Source organism: Trichosurus vulpecula, chromosome 8 (assembly GCF_011100635.1).
Source record: "Trichosurus vulpecula isolate mTriVul1 chromosome 8, mTriVul1.pri, whole genome shotgun sequence".
Taxonomy (NCBI): domain Eukaryota; kingdom Metazoa; phylum Chordata; class Mammalia; order Diprotodontia; family Phalangeridae; genus Trichosurus; species Trichosurus vulpecula.
Window position 1 is genome coordinate 253019616 of NC_050580.1, and position 16585 is coordinate 253036200.

The 16585-nt window shown below is 45.5% G+C and overlaps 1 protein-coding gene across 1 annotated transcript in view; it reads right to left on the reverse strand.

Annotated features, from left to right (window-relative positions):
• Positions 1-5804: 5804 nt before the first annotated feature.
• The window catches only part of CCDC88C (coiled-coil domain containing 88C), a 228223-nt gene continuing 217442 nt past the window's right edge, over positions 5805-16585 (reverse strand). Inside the window, exons 32-33 of the mRNA XM_036736733.1 lie at positions 10344-10565; positions 5805-8460 (exon numbers count right to left, since the gene is read on the reverse strand). Coding sequence (XP_036592628.1) covers positions 7429-8460; positions 10344-10565 — 1254 coding nt within the window. The 3' untranslated portion in view covers positions 5805-7428. The remainder of the gene's footprint in view (positions 8461-10343; positions 10566-16585) is intronic.

Here is a 16585-nt window from a genome sequence, read left to right on the forward strand (position 1 = left end):
TGGTGCATGAAAAAGCAACGGACCTGAACCCAGAGTCTGAGGCCTGTGGGTCAGGAGCTGCAAGCTGGGCTTGAATCCCCGCTGGGCTGTTTGGTAACAGGGTGACCTTGAATCCAACCCTCAATTTATAGATTAGGAAACTGAGGCCCAGAGGTTGACTTGCCCCAAGTCACACAGGTGGGGCAAAGCCGGGGTCAGAACACAGGCCTCATGACTTGACACACACCATTCTTTCTAGGGAAAATATTTGCAAAGTTCATTGCAAACCTTAAGAGAATTGTGTAAACATCACCCAAGGAGTAGTACTAGAAGAGAGAGAGTGGGTAGAAGAACACCTGTCTGGAAGACCTGAGTTTAAATTTGGCTTTAGACACTTATAGCTGAGTGACCCTAGGCAAGTCACATAACCCTGTTTGCCTCAGTTTCCTCATCTGCAAAATGAGCTGGAGAAGGAAATGAAAAAGGGGGTCACCAAGAGTGGGACACGACTGAAATGATCAAACAGCAACACCACTCTAAGGACGCCATCTGAATTCTGACTGTCACTTAGCGCCTGTACGAGTCAGGATGAATAACGTCACTCCTCTACCTGTAAGATGATGTCTAATGTGCTTTCCCTGTCTGAATCCTATTCCTATGAGAAAGCCAATTTGGGGTTAGGATTTGAAAAACTAATTAATGATTTGAAAACCTAATTAACCCAATGACTTGGCATCAAAATCTCCATAGTCCAGGACAGGGCAAGTAGGGTTTGTTTGGTTTTTTTGTTCCTTTGCTTTGCTTTTAAGCTAGACTAAGTGAAGTTTCATTGTCAATATAACATATCCCTGGATCTCTGGGGGTTCATAGAGTAGTAAGTTACTATCACAGTTTATACAGAAACAACATTGTTAAGACAATTCTGAACTCTGAGAACTCTCATCAGACCAATGAGTTAACCAGGATTCCAGGGGACTGTTGATGACTGATTCTGTTTACTTCTGTCCAAGGCTGGATAGATAGACAGGATGCAGAACAAGACGGACATTTTGTTTTGCTTGGCTGCCTGTATTTATTAGAAGGGCTTTATTTCTCTTGTTTGTTTTCAAAACAAAAGGAGGAGATGGAATGGAGAGAAAACAATGCTTCTTAATTAAAAAGGCTTTTTTTAAAAGGTTAAAAAAATTACTACCACACACTAACATTTTACATTTCCATGGGTTTAAAAGTTGCAAAGTTCTTTCCTGATCTTTGTTGATCCTCAGGTCAAATTCTAGGAGGTTAGGAAGAGTCTTACTCATTTTGTGGGTGCCGACTTGGCAGCTACGAGTTGTGGTGGAATGTTAAGAGTCAGAGCCAGAGAGACCCCAAACCCTCAGATGCTTATCAGTTGTGAGGCCCTGGCCAAGTCACTTGACCTCTATGGGCCTAATGGAGGTAATAGCATAACCCTACTTTACAGGGTTGAGAATCAAATGAGATAATATAGGTAAAATGCTTTGTAAACTTTAAAGTGCCATTATAAATATTAGCTAATTATGATGAGGGTAAATGCCTTGCCCAGACTCCTGATTGGTGGAAGGGCCAGGACAAAAGTCCAGGTAGGTCTCCTGATTCCCACTCCAGCGGTGCCTTTTTTACTACTGGCCTTCTCCCCACACCTACACAAGGACAGATAAGTGGTACAGTGGATAGAGCACTGGGCCTGGAGTTAGGAGGACCTGAGTTCAAATCTGACATCAGACACTTACTAGCTTTGTCACCCTGGGCAAGTCACTTAACCTTATTTGCCTCAGCTTTCTCATCTGCAAAATGAGCTGGAGAAGGAAATGGCAAACCACGCCAGTCTTCTTGCCAAGAAAACCCCAAAGAGTCAGACACGACTGAAAAGATTGAACCGCCACTGCTGCCACCACCCCTCCATGTTTCCTGGGGAGGTCTTTTGAGATCAGATTATTCTCCACAAACCCAGGGGCTGATATTATTAAGGGAAGTGACAAGATAAACACCACTAAGTTATTTCCACTCCTACTCAGATCATCCGTGTGCTTTCCAATAAACCATGACTAACAGGGGACTCTCCAAGCCAGGAAACTCCGCAGCTGCTGACTGAATCAGCCCTGCACTGCCATTCAGGTGAAGTTCAAACACATCTGGAGGACCGGAAAGTGTGTGTGCTCACCTCTGGGATGGGCCAGACCTTCTGTCCTGGAATAGCGCCCAGGACTCTGTCAGTGTAGAACCCACGGGGACAAAGCCGGGCTGGGGCAGGAGGGGAGTGCAACATCTGGAAGACGGCCACTTGCAGATAATTGGGATCACACCGTATTCATCTGCTAGATTATGATAGCAATAGTTGGCATTTACAGCACTGAGAGATAGCTAGCACAGGTATCGTACCCTTTTGATAGGTGGGGGAACTGAGGCCCAGAGAGGCCCAGACACCTGCCAACGTTATGCAATGAGGGAGCTATGGAGCGGTGATTCAAGCTCAGAGTCCCCAGACTCTAAATCCAATGTGTTTTTCTGACACCTCATTGAAGCGCCTTTTTACAGTCTGTAAGAGTGCCTTATATACATTATCTCATCTCATCTCACAACCCTGTGAGATAAATATCAAGGGTCTGGTTATCCCCATTGGACAGATGAGAAAACTAAAGCTCAAAGAATTTAAGTCTGGCTTCAAATACTTACTAGCTGTGGGACCCTGGACAAGTCACTTAACCTGTTTGCCTCAGTTTCCTCATCTGTCAAATGGAGATAACAGCAGCTACCTCCCAGGGTTGTTGTGAGGATCAAATGGTAAAGCCTTAGTACAATGTCTCATACATGGTGTTATATGCATGTTAGCTATTATTACTTGTGCCTGGCACATAGTAGGTGTTTAATAAATGCTTCTTCCCTCCCCAATTTATGGGATCTCTTCCAGGGCCCGGCACATAGTAGGTGTTTAATAAATGCTTCTTCCCTTCCCAATTCTTCCAGAGCCCCAAATCACCATAGGTGTATAAGGTGGGCAAGTGGGCTTCAGGGAAATGATAATACCTCCCGGCCCCAACTTATTCTCACTTGTGAGCCTCACCACGCAATTTAGGCTTAAAAAAGGCCTACTCAGCTCCGCAAGCTGACAAAGAACCAGAAACAAAACTGAATGCTTTTCTGATTTTGGGTGATAAATATTTAGAAAGAAGCAAAGGGTGAGACTAGATAAAAAAAAGTAAAAAACCCAAAAATATACCCTTCAGTATAACCTGGCAAACGGAAAATTAACATAGAATGTTTAGAGCTGGATGGTGTCTTAGAGCTGACAACCAGATCTAGCCAACCTTAAACCCAGAGGAACCAGCTTCGTTCCAGTCACGTTTTTGCCATTTGCCCTGACGATGCTCCCTCCCTCCCTCCACACACTCCCCAAACAATCTGGCCAAGGCTGCACAAGTAATGGTGGAGATGGGGATAGAAACTCAGGTCCTCTTGATTCCAAAAGGGGGATGAGAACAGCACCTACCTCCCAGGGTCATTGTGAGGATTAACTAAAAATGGTAAGGCCTTTAGCACAACGTCTGGCATATAGAGAGCACTACATAAATGTTGACTATTTTTATTATTAACTCTGATCAAGCCACTCGCAGGAGGACGGTGCAGCAGAGAGAATTTGAGTTGGAGTCAAAGGATCTGGGCTTTAATCTATTTAGTTGGGTGTGTTCCAGGGCTCAGGTGTGTCCTCTGAGCCTCAGTTCCTCGTCTGTAATAAGAGGGAGGGCCTAGATGGTCCTTTCTGGCTGGAAATAATCAATCCCAGGATCTGCTCAAAAAACTGTAGTTTGGCCAAAAGCAGTGGGACTCTAGCAGCATCCCACCTCTCCTAAGGCAGCCTTAGGCGCTGTGCCTTGGTGTTGACTCATTCGGAGCATCCTTCAGTCTTTTGAAGCCCTCAGATCCTCATTCGAACTGTTGTATGGTCATGTGCCTCATCACCAATTTAGTGTAATTTCCAAATCTTGGTATTTAAGGCAAGGACACAATGTGGCTCCATCCTACCTTTCTAGCCTCATCTACCAATCCACATTCTAGTCCACTTGGGCTATCTTATCTCCTCCTCTTCCCAGAATCTCAGAGGCAGGTCATCGGTCCAACCCATACCTGAATGGGATTCCCTGTCCCGTCCAGCATGGGGCACCTGCACTGAAGAAGATGCCATGTTCTATGAGCAAAGTAGAATAAAAGTGGCTCTAAAGAAATGTGAAATGTGCAAATTTAGAGAAAACTCCATCGTGAATGTTGGGTTCAAATCTGGCTTTTCATACATCCACCTCTCAACTGCAAACAGGGAAAGGGCAGTACCTACCTTTCAAGGCTGTGAAGATAAAATGAGGTATTTGTAAACTTTAAAATACTATGTAAATGCTAGTACCACAATACTCCAGATACGATCTAAAACTTAATGCACTGGGACTTTTGCTTCTCTCTGGCCCGGACATCATTATTCAGTTGTTTTTAGTCATGTTTGACTCTTCATGACCCTTTCTGGAGTTTTTTTTAGGGGCAAAAACCTGGAGTAGTTTGCCATTTCCTCCTCCAGCTCATCTTACAGATGAAGAATCGAGCAAACAGGGTTAAGCAACTTGCCCAGGGTCATATAGCCAGTAATTGTATGTGGCTAGATTTGAACTCTGGAAGATGAGTCTTTCTGACTCCAAGCCTGGCACTCTATCCACTGCACCACCTAGCCCTGGACATTGCACCTCTTCCAATGTAACCTAAGTCTGTGCTAAGTTTCTTGGGCTACCGTGCCTCATTGTTGACCCATACTGAGTTTGAAGCCCACAAAAAATGCCAGAGCCATCTCACACGACCAATCATGCCTCCCCTATTCTGAATTTGTGCAGTTAAAATGGTGTTTTATTAACATCTTGCCTTTTAAAACAGAGTATAGGAGTTAGAAAGGACCTTAGAAATTATCTAGTCTAAACCTTTCATTCTGCAGTTGCGTAATCCAAGGCCTAGACTTGACTTGAGGGCACCCAGGAAACAAGTAGCTGAATCAGAATTTGAACTCAGGTGCTCTGTCCCTCCAATTTAATGCTCTTTTCGCCTATATGGTGACAAATTTACATCACAAAACGATTCACTGGATCTTACACATCTCTTATAGGGCATTTAGTATTAGACTTAATTTACAAAATCCCATCCACCTTAGAGAAGAAGAGGAAGAGCCACATGAACTGATACAGAATAAAGAAACCGATACTTACAAAACGTAATGTACGAAAACCTCAAGCTGAATGCCACATAACTATGATGACCAAACTCCGCCCTCTCAAGAAGAGCTGGTAAGATGTAATTCCCTTCTTTCTTTGCAGAGGGAGAAGACTAGGAGTCTGGGCTACTGCCCATAGTATATGCTATTGAGCACATCCTGTTAAGAGTTGATTATGTTGGATTTTCTGTTTCTCTCTTAACAAAACACACACACAAAAAAACAACTTTCCAGGTAAGGTGGGGGAAATACTTGGAAAGAAAGTGATGCAAAAAAAAGGCATCAATAAAAATAAGTTTAAGAAAAAATTCAATTTATCCAGTTTCTCATGAATGCCTCTATTGTACAAAGAAAGCTATAACTGTATTCTCTGGTGCTCGCTCTAGCATATTTAAAATGCCTGCCTGTCAACAAGGGTTTCAGGAAAGCAAGCAAGCACCACCAGAAGCACCTGTAGCCAGATTGCTAATGAAGACAGCTTAATAATTAAGCAGTAAAGACAGAAAGCTCCCGGCGGCTCTCCCCAAAGAAGTAATTCTGTAATACAAAAATAGAGCCCAGCATGTTTCTTTCTCCACTTTTATTAAAAGCCTGTCCTTGTGTTCCAGAATGTGGTTTACTACAAGTTACCAGGAGCAACTCCTAAAGTGATCTGATTAACATTTTACAAGTTCTTCACATCCCTCTCACTAGATCAAGGTAGCAAATCACCAAAAAGGACATCTTTAGGGAGGAAAAAAAATTAACATGTTTTCATATATCACAGGAAAAGCACCTTTATAAACAACTTGGAGACAGAATGGATGACATGAGTCTGATCAGATACCTAAAAGCAGCCAAGGAGATTCCTGACAGAAAAGAGGAACACCCACTGTAACATAAATAGATTTCCCCCCTCCCCAATGTGTGTGTTTATAGATTATATATATAATATATTAAAAGAAATTTGGTTTCTACTCTGAAAAATTATTCCGAGAGAGAAATGGTCATCCCCTATGAGGGGTGTGGGCGAAGCCACTAAGCCTCTTTTCATTTACATGTTATTTACAAATGGTAGGCCTGGGAAATAGCCTTCCTCTCATGTCCCCCAGGGCCATCTTCTATAATAAGTCCCAGCACATATTAGCTCCAGTGTTTGTAGAAAAATTAAAGGAAAGGTAACCCAGCTTTGCTCTTGGGGACTGAGAGCTACTGGTCTGAGTTGGCAGGTAAGCACCCAGACCTAACCTTGTCTATCACCAGGGTCAAAGGAAACAAAGAATCCATAGACTAAGGATCCACAGGACACTTGAGACTTTTAAAATCTAGCAGCTGAAGGCTTTATTTTTAAAAATAATCTCAGCCCATGAGAGCTGCGTTGGTCAACACAATGGTTCCCAGTTGTCTTTTGGGACTGACTTGGGCCTAATGTAAACCCTGCTCCCTTCCCTCAACTTCCACTAAAGTCCTCTGATGCCTTGTTTTCTGTACTATCTCCTGGAGCGGACTGCAAGCTTGAGCAGATCCTACCAAGCCAGAAAGCTCAGAGTGTGGGGCCTAGTGATAGAACATACGTCCATTCACCCGCTGGCCAACCTAGCTAAATTTGGAAAAGTTATCGCCAGAAAATTGGCCACCAACAGATAATTTTTTCTTGAAGGGGGGTGGAGAGGGGGAGAGAAAAAGCAAATCAGAAAGGCTATTATTAATGTGTGGAGAGGTCTGTGTCTATGGAGGCAGTACTCACACTGATGACACCTTGAACTTCTCTTACACCAACCCAGTTCAAACCAGCTTTCGATTTTATGAATGTGTCTGTTCTTAAAGACTGGTTCCAAAAATACAAAAACAAAATAAGTGTCTTAGTAGGAATTTATGATAGTGTCTGGAGCAGAGGGAAGGAAAGTTTTAACATTTAATTTTAAATATTGACCATGCTAAAGTGTACTTCATTCAGGAGAAATAAATTACTGGAAGCAGCAGAGAAAACAGGACACATTACAAATTTGGGGGTGGAATGCTCGTTAAGACTTGGCACAGTGTTTCAATTAAAAAAACATTTCCTCAGAATCCCCTCCCTTATTCTAAAGCTGCCCCTTTCTTCCCTGCACCACAGGCAAAAAACAAAAATCAAGACAAGTCAAGCCAACATACTCCAATATCAAAGTGTCAGTAGTTTCACCATATGGCTCTCCTTGTCACGGGATGGGTCACACACACCCATACTCGTACCACACAGTCTGCTGGTCCCCACTAGGCTCTGGAGACCCAGGGGTACTTTTTGAGCCCCCTCCTCTACTGAACTCCTCCAGGCCAGGAGAGTGAATAGAATCGGGAGCTTTAGCCTGGCTCTTGGACATGAATCCATCGTTCTGGCCTTGCCAAGAGGCCCCTTCTCCCTCAGGCAGGTGGGGCACCATTCGGACGGGAGCTATAGTAGCCACCTCCCCAGTGTGTGGTGGGGTCTTGGGTTTGGTCCTGGCCACTGAGATAGGTATGGATGAGAAGGGCTGTCCTAGCCCGGGGCTGAGGTGTTCTTGCTGCTGGGAAATGCCCGAACCACTGCCACTCATGCAAATGGCAGGAGATGTGGAAGACTGCTGATGAGGAAGTGGTCTCTCTTCCTTTGGGGGAGCCAAGGAGAAGCGCCTTGAGTCAAACTGACGGTTGCGGGAGCTGGGACCCTGAGAAGAACCAACGATCTTTGCAGACTGGGGCCTCTCTCTGGAGAGAGTGTGCAGACTGGAGGATGGAGGGAGCCTAAGGGCCTGGCTGCCTGGTTCTTTGCCCCCATGGCCATCTCCCCCAACCTTCTGTGGAGACTCTTGCTTGTATCCATCTGGCCCACTAGCCCGAAGAAGATCTGCAGAAGCCAGGCTGAAGGCTCTGCTTAGCGAAGCACTCCTACCAGGTGGGGCGCTTGAGGGAGGGGGTAGTGTGGCCTGCTTAGGTCTGCCCAGTGGCAGGCTTTGGGGAGGCTGGGCCAATCTCAGGGAGCCAGGAGTACTGGCCAGGGGCTCAGGCTCTGTCTGTCTGAAGTTTGGCTTCACATACTGCCCTGGTTTGAGCAGTTTTCCCTCAGCTGTGTTGACCGCCATTTTGATGGTGGGCGCCACAAAGTTGGTGGGCATTTTTGTTCCCTCTTTCCTGATGGGGGGACCCAGTGGACTTCCAATGGCAGGAGGATCGTTGGCCTTTCTAAAGTAGTCATTCAGCAGGTCGTCCCGGCCAGTGGAAGTATCCTGGAAAAGTAGGGAGGAAAAATCAAAGCAAGTGAGAATACAAAGGGACACTTTTGAAAATCCAATTTCTGTCTCAGAGTGTCACAGTGGAATTCTACATATAGTGCACGGCAGGTGTTCAACAGGAAGCCCACAGATGAGCCAAAATGAACTGAAAGGAGTTGCCCCTGCTGTTTCTTGTGGGAAACCCTCACCTGTGGTAGGAACTGAAGGACAACCTGGAGAATCAGACTCCACGATGGATTTAAGAAGAATTATAGAATGTTAGAGACAGAAAGAGCCACATGAGCCTTACTTGACAAAGCAGAAAACCTAGAAGGAAAGTTTCTTGACCAAGGCCATATAGCTAATTAGGGGCAGAACCAGGAGTAAAACCTAAATATGTGGTCACCGGTTTTGACTTTTCTTTCTCTTGTATTTGACCAGTCAAAGAATTAGAAAACCGATTGGTCTTAATTCTACTGCCTTTTATTTGCAACCTGAAGGTGTAAATGAACGCCAAAATTACCTGGAGTTAGCAAAAGGGATGGATAATCCATAAAGTGGCTAATGAAGGATTGCTAGTGCTCACTATCCCAATACCTTCCTTTCATTTTAGTAAGTAACATCCTGAATGGGGAAGAAGGAGGAGAAAGGGAGGAGGAAGGAGAAAGAGGAGGGAAGGAAATGGGAAAAGGAGACAGGAAAAAAGATGGAATAAGAAAGCTGGAGAACCAAGAAGAGATAATAGATGGGATGCATGTGAAAACGAATTACACTGTGACATCCTGATTGACCAGTCGAAGTGCTGCCAATTTTTAACCACTGGAGCCGTAGCACCTATGGATCCCCACCACCTGACCCTAAACCAGTGAACTAATCAGTGCCTTCTGCTTCTACAGAGAGGCCTTAACCACCAACCTGATGGCAAAGGGAGAAAGTTTAAGTCAAGGTTGTGTAGCATCTGCAGAAACTTCTCAAAGCCACCAGAGATAGCAGCAAGTCTTATCTAGGTTGTCTGAGTAAGACATCAGGCCCCACCCCCTCTCTCCCACATTCTCCCTTAAACCCTCCCAACCCCCTACCCAGTGACCACATGACAACCAAACGAAGGCAGGTGAATTCATGCAGGACGTGAGCGTTAGACTTCAGCAGCTGATGCTATTAGGGCTTAGCAAACCGTGACTTGTTAGCGAACGTGAGCATTGAGAGAGGGTTTCAGCAATTCGGGGTCTACACCTTAGGAGGGAGCTAAATCTGGCTTGTATAAATGTTTTTGTGCTAAAGGTGATGAAGGAGCTATACCAATCAGCAAACATTTATTAAGCACCTACTGTGTGTCAGGCACTGGGCAAACGAATGCAAGGGATGAAATAATTTCTACTTGCAGAGGACCTACTATGACCCGAGCTGCACTGGTCATAGCTACCACGTTTAGTAAAACCTGAGATTCCTACGAATCGTAGGATTTTAGGGCTAGAAGGGCCCACAAGAGATCAAGTCTAACCCCTTGTTTTACAGAGAAAACAAGCTTTGAGGTGATACGACTTGTCAAAAGTCACCACGAGGAAAGACAGGGCTTGGACTCGAACCCAGGTCGTCGTGACTTCAAGGCCCATACCAATTATGCTGCACAAATCTAATTTTTTAAAACCTCTCCAAGTAATAGGGATCATTCTCCCCTCTGGCTGCCCAAGTTGACCAGAGTCCCACACTAGGACACAGCCATCCCACACCATCCACATCCAGGCAGTGAAAGCACGAGTTATTTTGGTTATTGCTCTGAGGAGTCGTGAGCCCCTATGCAAACCCAGAGTGAGGCTGCCGACTGTGCCAATGAGCCTACTCGAGACAGGGTGAGTCAGGGGCCCTGGTGACAGCAGTGTTAGCACGGGGATGGGTACCCTTGGGAGATACAGGGAAGTCGTTCTCCGGCTGGCCCTGCCCACTCCTGGCCTCAGCGCCTCTTCATGAACTGCAAGCCCAAGGACTGGGTCCTCCAGGCTCCGAGGCTCCAGATGTTGGAAGGAAGGAGAAGGGGAATGGCAAGAAGGGTATAGTGAGTCAGCTTCTAACAGAAACTGCTGCCATGAGATCATTTCAGTCTCGTTTAAGCTGTGTCGCCACTGCAAGGGAATAAGGAACAGGACAGAATGAGAATGGGGCTGAAGACAGACGGTGATCAGGAAAACAAATTTAAATACATGGCAAGAGAGGTAATGAAAAACGACCAGGGAGGTGATCTGATTTTTAGACTATGGCAAACTTATAATACCAGTCTGGTTGTTCCCAGTCACTCTGACAAGTTCTGGGCTGCCACCTCCTCCTCCTCCTTCTCCCCCCCCCCACCCCTTACCTTCCACCAATTATCTTAGGAAGAAGAGGCATTCCAAAAAGAATGTAAGCTTCCTGAGGGCAGGACTATTTTGTGTCCTAGCACAGGGCCTGGCACAGGGTGAGTGCTTAATACATACTTAGGAAAGGAAGGATCTACAAAGTCATGTCATACACAGTCCTGGGGATAAGAACCAGAGAGGATATGATATATACAAGAGTCATATATCAGGGATTTGGGGCCAGGGACTGTTTTATATTTCTCCTAGCTTACAGTGCCCATTATGGCACAATCATGCATCTCAGGGATGAAGGAACCTCTGAGTCTGCAGAAGCCAGGCAGAAGGCTCTACTGAGTGAAGCCCTCCTACCAGCTGGGGCACTTGAGGGAGGGGGTAGCATGGCCTGCTCAGGTCTGCCCAGCGGCAGGCTCTGGGGAGGCTGGGCCAATCTTAGGGAGCCAAGAGCACTGGTGGAGAATGAAGTCTGGCTTCACATACTGAGTGGCTTTCCCTCAGTATTGACCAATGGTCATCCAAACTCTGTTTGGACCCTTCTAATGATGACCCATCCATTCTAATCAGCTACCGTGCCAACTCTCTTTTCCCATTTAACATTAACCATCTAAAAAATTGCCTATATTCAATGCCTCCACTTCGTCCCATTCAACTCTCTCCTAAACCCTGTACAATTTGGCTTCCACCCCTACCACTCTACAAAAACTTCTCTTTCAAGGGTCACCGATTACCCTACTCACTAAATGTGAGATCCTGAATGCGATCCTCATCATTTTTGACCTCTCTGAAGTCTGTGACACCCACTATTCCCTCCTGTGTCAGCTTCAAGGACACCACGCTCTCTTGGTTCGCTGTAACAGTCCATTCTCTGTCTAGTTTGAGGACAAACTGCTTAATAACAGGCTCCCCACGGGTTTGTCCTTACCTCTGTAATCTCTACACTCTCTCCCTCCACAATCTCAATTCAATTATCACCTCTATGCAGATGACTCTCAAATCCACATCTCCAGTCCTGAATTCTCCTCTGAGCTCCGTCACCTTACGGGGGAATGGCAATGCCCTTGAAGTCAGAAATGCCAGGGTTTAAGACTGTCTCTGAGTTTCTGTTCTTTATAAAATAAGCAGGGAGAAGTTGGGCGAGATGGTCTCCTTGGTTTAAATCTATGAACTTGTTTCTCTAACTGCTCAGAGGAAATTTCTACCTGGCAGTCAACACTTATTAAGGGCTTACTACGTGCTAAGCTTTTGAGATACAAAGACAAAAGCACATTCCTTGCCTTCAAGAAGCTTATATTCTAAATAGGGAGACCACATGAAAATAACTATGTATACATAAGATATATACAATGTAAGTAAAGGCACACTCAGAGGAGAGGTATTCGCAGTGGGGAGGACCCGGAACAGTCTGCAGAAGGCAGGATTTGAGCTGACTCTTAAAAGAAGCCGGAGGAAAGCAGCAGGCAAGGAGGGAGAACATGCTTGGTGGAGGGGTTAGCCTGTAAAATGGCATGGAGATGGGAAATGGGAACGTCTTGTACGAGGCACAGAAAGAAGGCCAGTTTTGGGGTCACAGAGGGGAATAACGAAGAGTGGGTAGTTAAGGAAAGGCAGGAGGGGGCCAGGTTGAGAAGGGCTTCATGTTTTTATCTGATCCTGAAGATGAGAGGGAACCGATAGAGTTTACGTTAGCAGCTGAAGTGAGGATGGCCCGGAGTGGGGCAAAAGAAGCTCCACTAGGGAGATCAACCAGAAAGCTACTGCCATCATCTAGGCATGAGGCAATGAGGGCCTACACCAGGGCGGCAGCTCCATACGGAGAAAGAAAGGGAAGCGTAGAACAGGTGTCGTGAGGTAGAAATGACAAGACTGGCAGTAGATTGGACAGGTGGGGTGAGTGTGAGAAGAACTGACTTCAAGGGTGTGAGCCTCAATGATTGGTGTCCTTCACAGGATCCGGGAAGTCTGGAAGAGGAGAGGAGTTGGGAGGGGGTGGAGAGAGGAAGCAACAAGTTTCGTTTTGGACACGTCAAATTTGGGACGCCACTAGCATGTCAAACTCAACAGACTCAAGACCCAATTTATTCCCCCATGTTCCAACCCTGTATCTGTTCCTCCCTTGGACTCTGCCATGTCTGTTTACGACATCACCATTTGAAACCTTTGGATTATTACTGACTTTTCCTTCTCCACTCACCAAGTCCTGCTCACTCAAACTCCACAACAACTCCCAAATCTCTTCTTTATTTTTACTGCCACGATGAGCCCTCATCGTCATCCTCCCGGACCCTGCACTACTCCCCCAGCCTCCCAACCTCTCCCTATAATAAACCATCCTTCGCACTAATGAGAAAAGAATCCTTTTTTTAAAATATAGAGATCTAGTTAGCCATGACGACACCCACTGCTCTAAAACGTCTAGAGACTTCCCTTGAATGGCATTCTGATGCCCGCTTTCTCGTCGGTCGTCTCCTATGACTGTCCTCAGCCTTCTCTCCTCCGGTGAAGCTGATATCCTCTCTGCTCTGCCTTATAACACACACCATGTAGTCTCTTACTTCTGTGACTCTGCTCGTGGTATTTCACATACTCTCTCTTCCACCTTTTGCATTTGCACTTACCCCCTAAACTCCAACCTGAACACTACCTACCTACTCCAAGGGGCCTTTGAGGCCGAGCCGTCCTGGTCAGCAATAATTTTCTCCTTTGGACTGTTAAAAACAATGGTTTTGCCATTCTTACACGCATTCACCAGGTGACAGTGTATCAGTCACCTTCCTCCCTCCAAGGGACCATTAAGTGGGCTCTGCCAAGTGAGGGCCGCACCTTCTCTAAGATCTGCATCTCCCCCAATGCCTAGTACAGCGTTCTGAACACAAAAGGTGCTTGATACATGTTGGTTAAATGAATGCTTCACAAAACAGTCCATTCAAATACTGGACAACTCTAATTATTACAAACCTCTTTACACTGAGCCGAAATCTGCCTTCTACAATTTCCAACAGCCATAGGCCCTAGTTTGGGTCCTCAAGCAGCTACAGTAAAATTCCTTTTCTGCTGGACAACCCTTGAAATATGACAGTTTTACCTCTCAAGTCTTCACTTCTCCTGCCTAAAAACACTGATCTGGCACAGTCTTGTGCAAACCTAGTGCCTAATATAGAATGCAATGCTCTAGGAATGGTGAAATTGGGCCAGAAAAGCAACACTACCACCACCCTCATTAGAGACCATATGCTTCTAACTGGTGTGTCCTAAGATTGCATTCCTTAAGTCTTCCTCCAATGAATGCCTTGTCATGTTGTGGAAGCGACCCTGTCACAAGCACAAACTTTCATGGGTCCTATCAACCTGGGAACCCTGAATGTGGGGCTGATGATGCGCTAAAAATCTGTTGCCTCAGATCAGCCTAGCCATGTTTACTGAGGTCAAGAATATGTTTTGGTCACAGCACCTCAATATCTGCTGAGGCACGGAGGAATTTCAGTCTATATTGTGAGAAGGGAGTGGGGCACCCCTACTGATGAAATCAAGGATCCTTGAAGAATTATTACACACAGTAGGTCATCCAGCTTTGGTTTGTCTGCTACTGTATCCACCTTATTAAAGCACACAATCAAAATTTAATCGTACTATTAGTAAGCCCTAACACTTATTGAGCACATGCTGCTTCCCAGCTCCTGTGTTAACTGCTAGGGACATACTAAGGACAAGGAATGAAACAATCCCTCCTCATAATGAACTTACATGCTAGTGGGTAAGACAAGTATACAGAAAGATATGAACAGCATGAACAGAAAGTTACGAAATACACATATGCATGTACACACAAATTAGTCAAAGGCAAGGTAGTACGGGAGGGAAGATACCATCAGCTGTGGGCATCAAGAAAGGCATAATACAGAAGACGTGACTGAGATACTTCCAAGGGGAGGGAAGGACTCTATGAGGTATAAGTAAGGAGAGAATGCATTCTAGACATGGGAGAAAGCCAGTGCAAAGTAGACAGGAGACAGAGCGCCAGGGGTGAGGAATAGAGAGGAAGTCGCCTTGTCTGGTTACAGCACGTAGGAAGGAAGATTAATGTCCAATAAGGCTGGCACAGAGGCTAGGGTCAGGGTGTGTTGGGTTTTAAAGGCAAAACAGAGGAATTTGTGTTTTATCTTTGAGGCAAGAAGCAGCTACTGGAATTGGCTGAGTAGAAAAGACACAATCAGATCTGAGCTTAAGGAAAATGACTTTTGTAGCAATGAATAGCATAGACCAGAGTGGTGAGAGACTTGAGACATGGAGACCGATTTAGGGGGCTGCTGAAATAATCTAGGTTAGAGGTGATGAAGGCCTGAACTAAGGGTAGCTATGAGAATAAAGAGAAGGGGCTGGGTGCGAGAAATGTTGCAGAGGTAGAAATAGCAAGATTTGGCAACTGACTGGGTTATGTGGATGACAGTGAGAAGTTCAGGGTAACTCCGAGGTTACAAACTGGAGACACTGGAAGGATGCTGGTGCCTCCAACAGAAAAAGGGACGTTTGCAAGAAAGGAGAATTTGGGCGAAAGAGGAGTTTATTAGGCCATCATTCATGATGGGACATCCAGTTTGAAACCCAACAGACAATTAATAAGAGGGATCCTGGAGTTGGAGAAGCAGATGGATGTTGGGTATGCATCACAGAGGATCCTGGGGTTGGATATGCACATCTAAGAGTTATTGACAAAGGGAGGATAATCAAACCCATGAAGTTAACAAGGTTACTGAAAGAATGCAGAGGGAAAAGAGGGCCTGGGACAAAACCTTGGACAACACTAACAGTTAGGGAGTGTGGTGTGTATGTTGATACGGCGATGGAGAATGAAGACTGATCAGACAAGTATGGAGAAAGAAGCGTCATGAAAAACCCAGAGAGGAGAGAGTAAGTATCCAGGAGGAGAAGGTGGTCAACAGTGTTGATTCCAACAGATAATACTGAGAGGGACTGAGGAAAAAAAAAAAAGACCATCGTATCTGGCAATTAAAAAGATCACCTGTAACTTCAGAGAAAGTAGTTTCAGTTGCGTGATCAGATTGAAAGCCAGACTGCAAAGGGTTGAGGAGTGAGGGAGGAGAGGAAGTGGAGGCAGCTGGGGCAGACAGCTTTTATAAGAGATTGGATAAGAAAGGGAGGAAAGACATACCTTGAAGGAATGGTATAGTCCGGGCGGGAGGGCGGACCTGCAGCCTGGAAGCCACGTGCAGCCTTCCAGGTCCTTGGGTGCGGCCTTTTGACTGAGTCCAAGTTTTACAGAACAAATCCTTTTGTGAAGGGGATTTGTTCTGTGAGGTTTGGATACGGTCAAAGGGCCACACTTGAGGACTTAAGAGGGCCACACGTGGCCTGAAGCTGCAGGTTCCTCACCTTTGATATAGTCTAACAATTGTAAACTTGGAAAAAAATAGCTCTTCCAACCATCAAATGTATGTTACTCCAGGAAACTAGAATGAGATAATACTAATTGAAAAAGACCCATGATCTCAGTTGTATCCCCAGCAATTAATCAGCCCAGTGCCTGACACACAGTAGGCACTTAATAACTGTGCACTGTTCTGTATGCTCTCTTCATGAGTGAGAATTCATATCTGTATAAGACTTTCCTTGAAAGAACCAAGTAACATTCTCCCCATTTCACAGATGGGGAAGCTGAGCAAAGTCTGAATGACTGACAGAAGGTCAGGATAGACGTCAGGAGACACACAGCTCTGACACTAACTGCCCACTACTCCACACTGCCACCTGACTGAGAGAAGGCATCCCTGGATCAA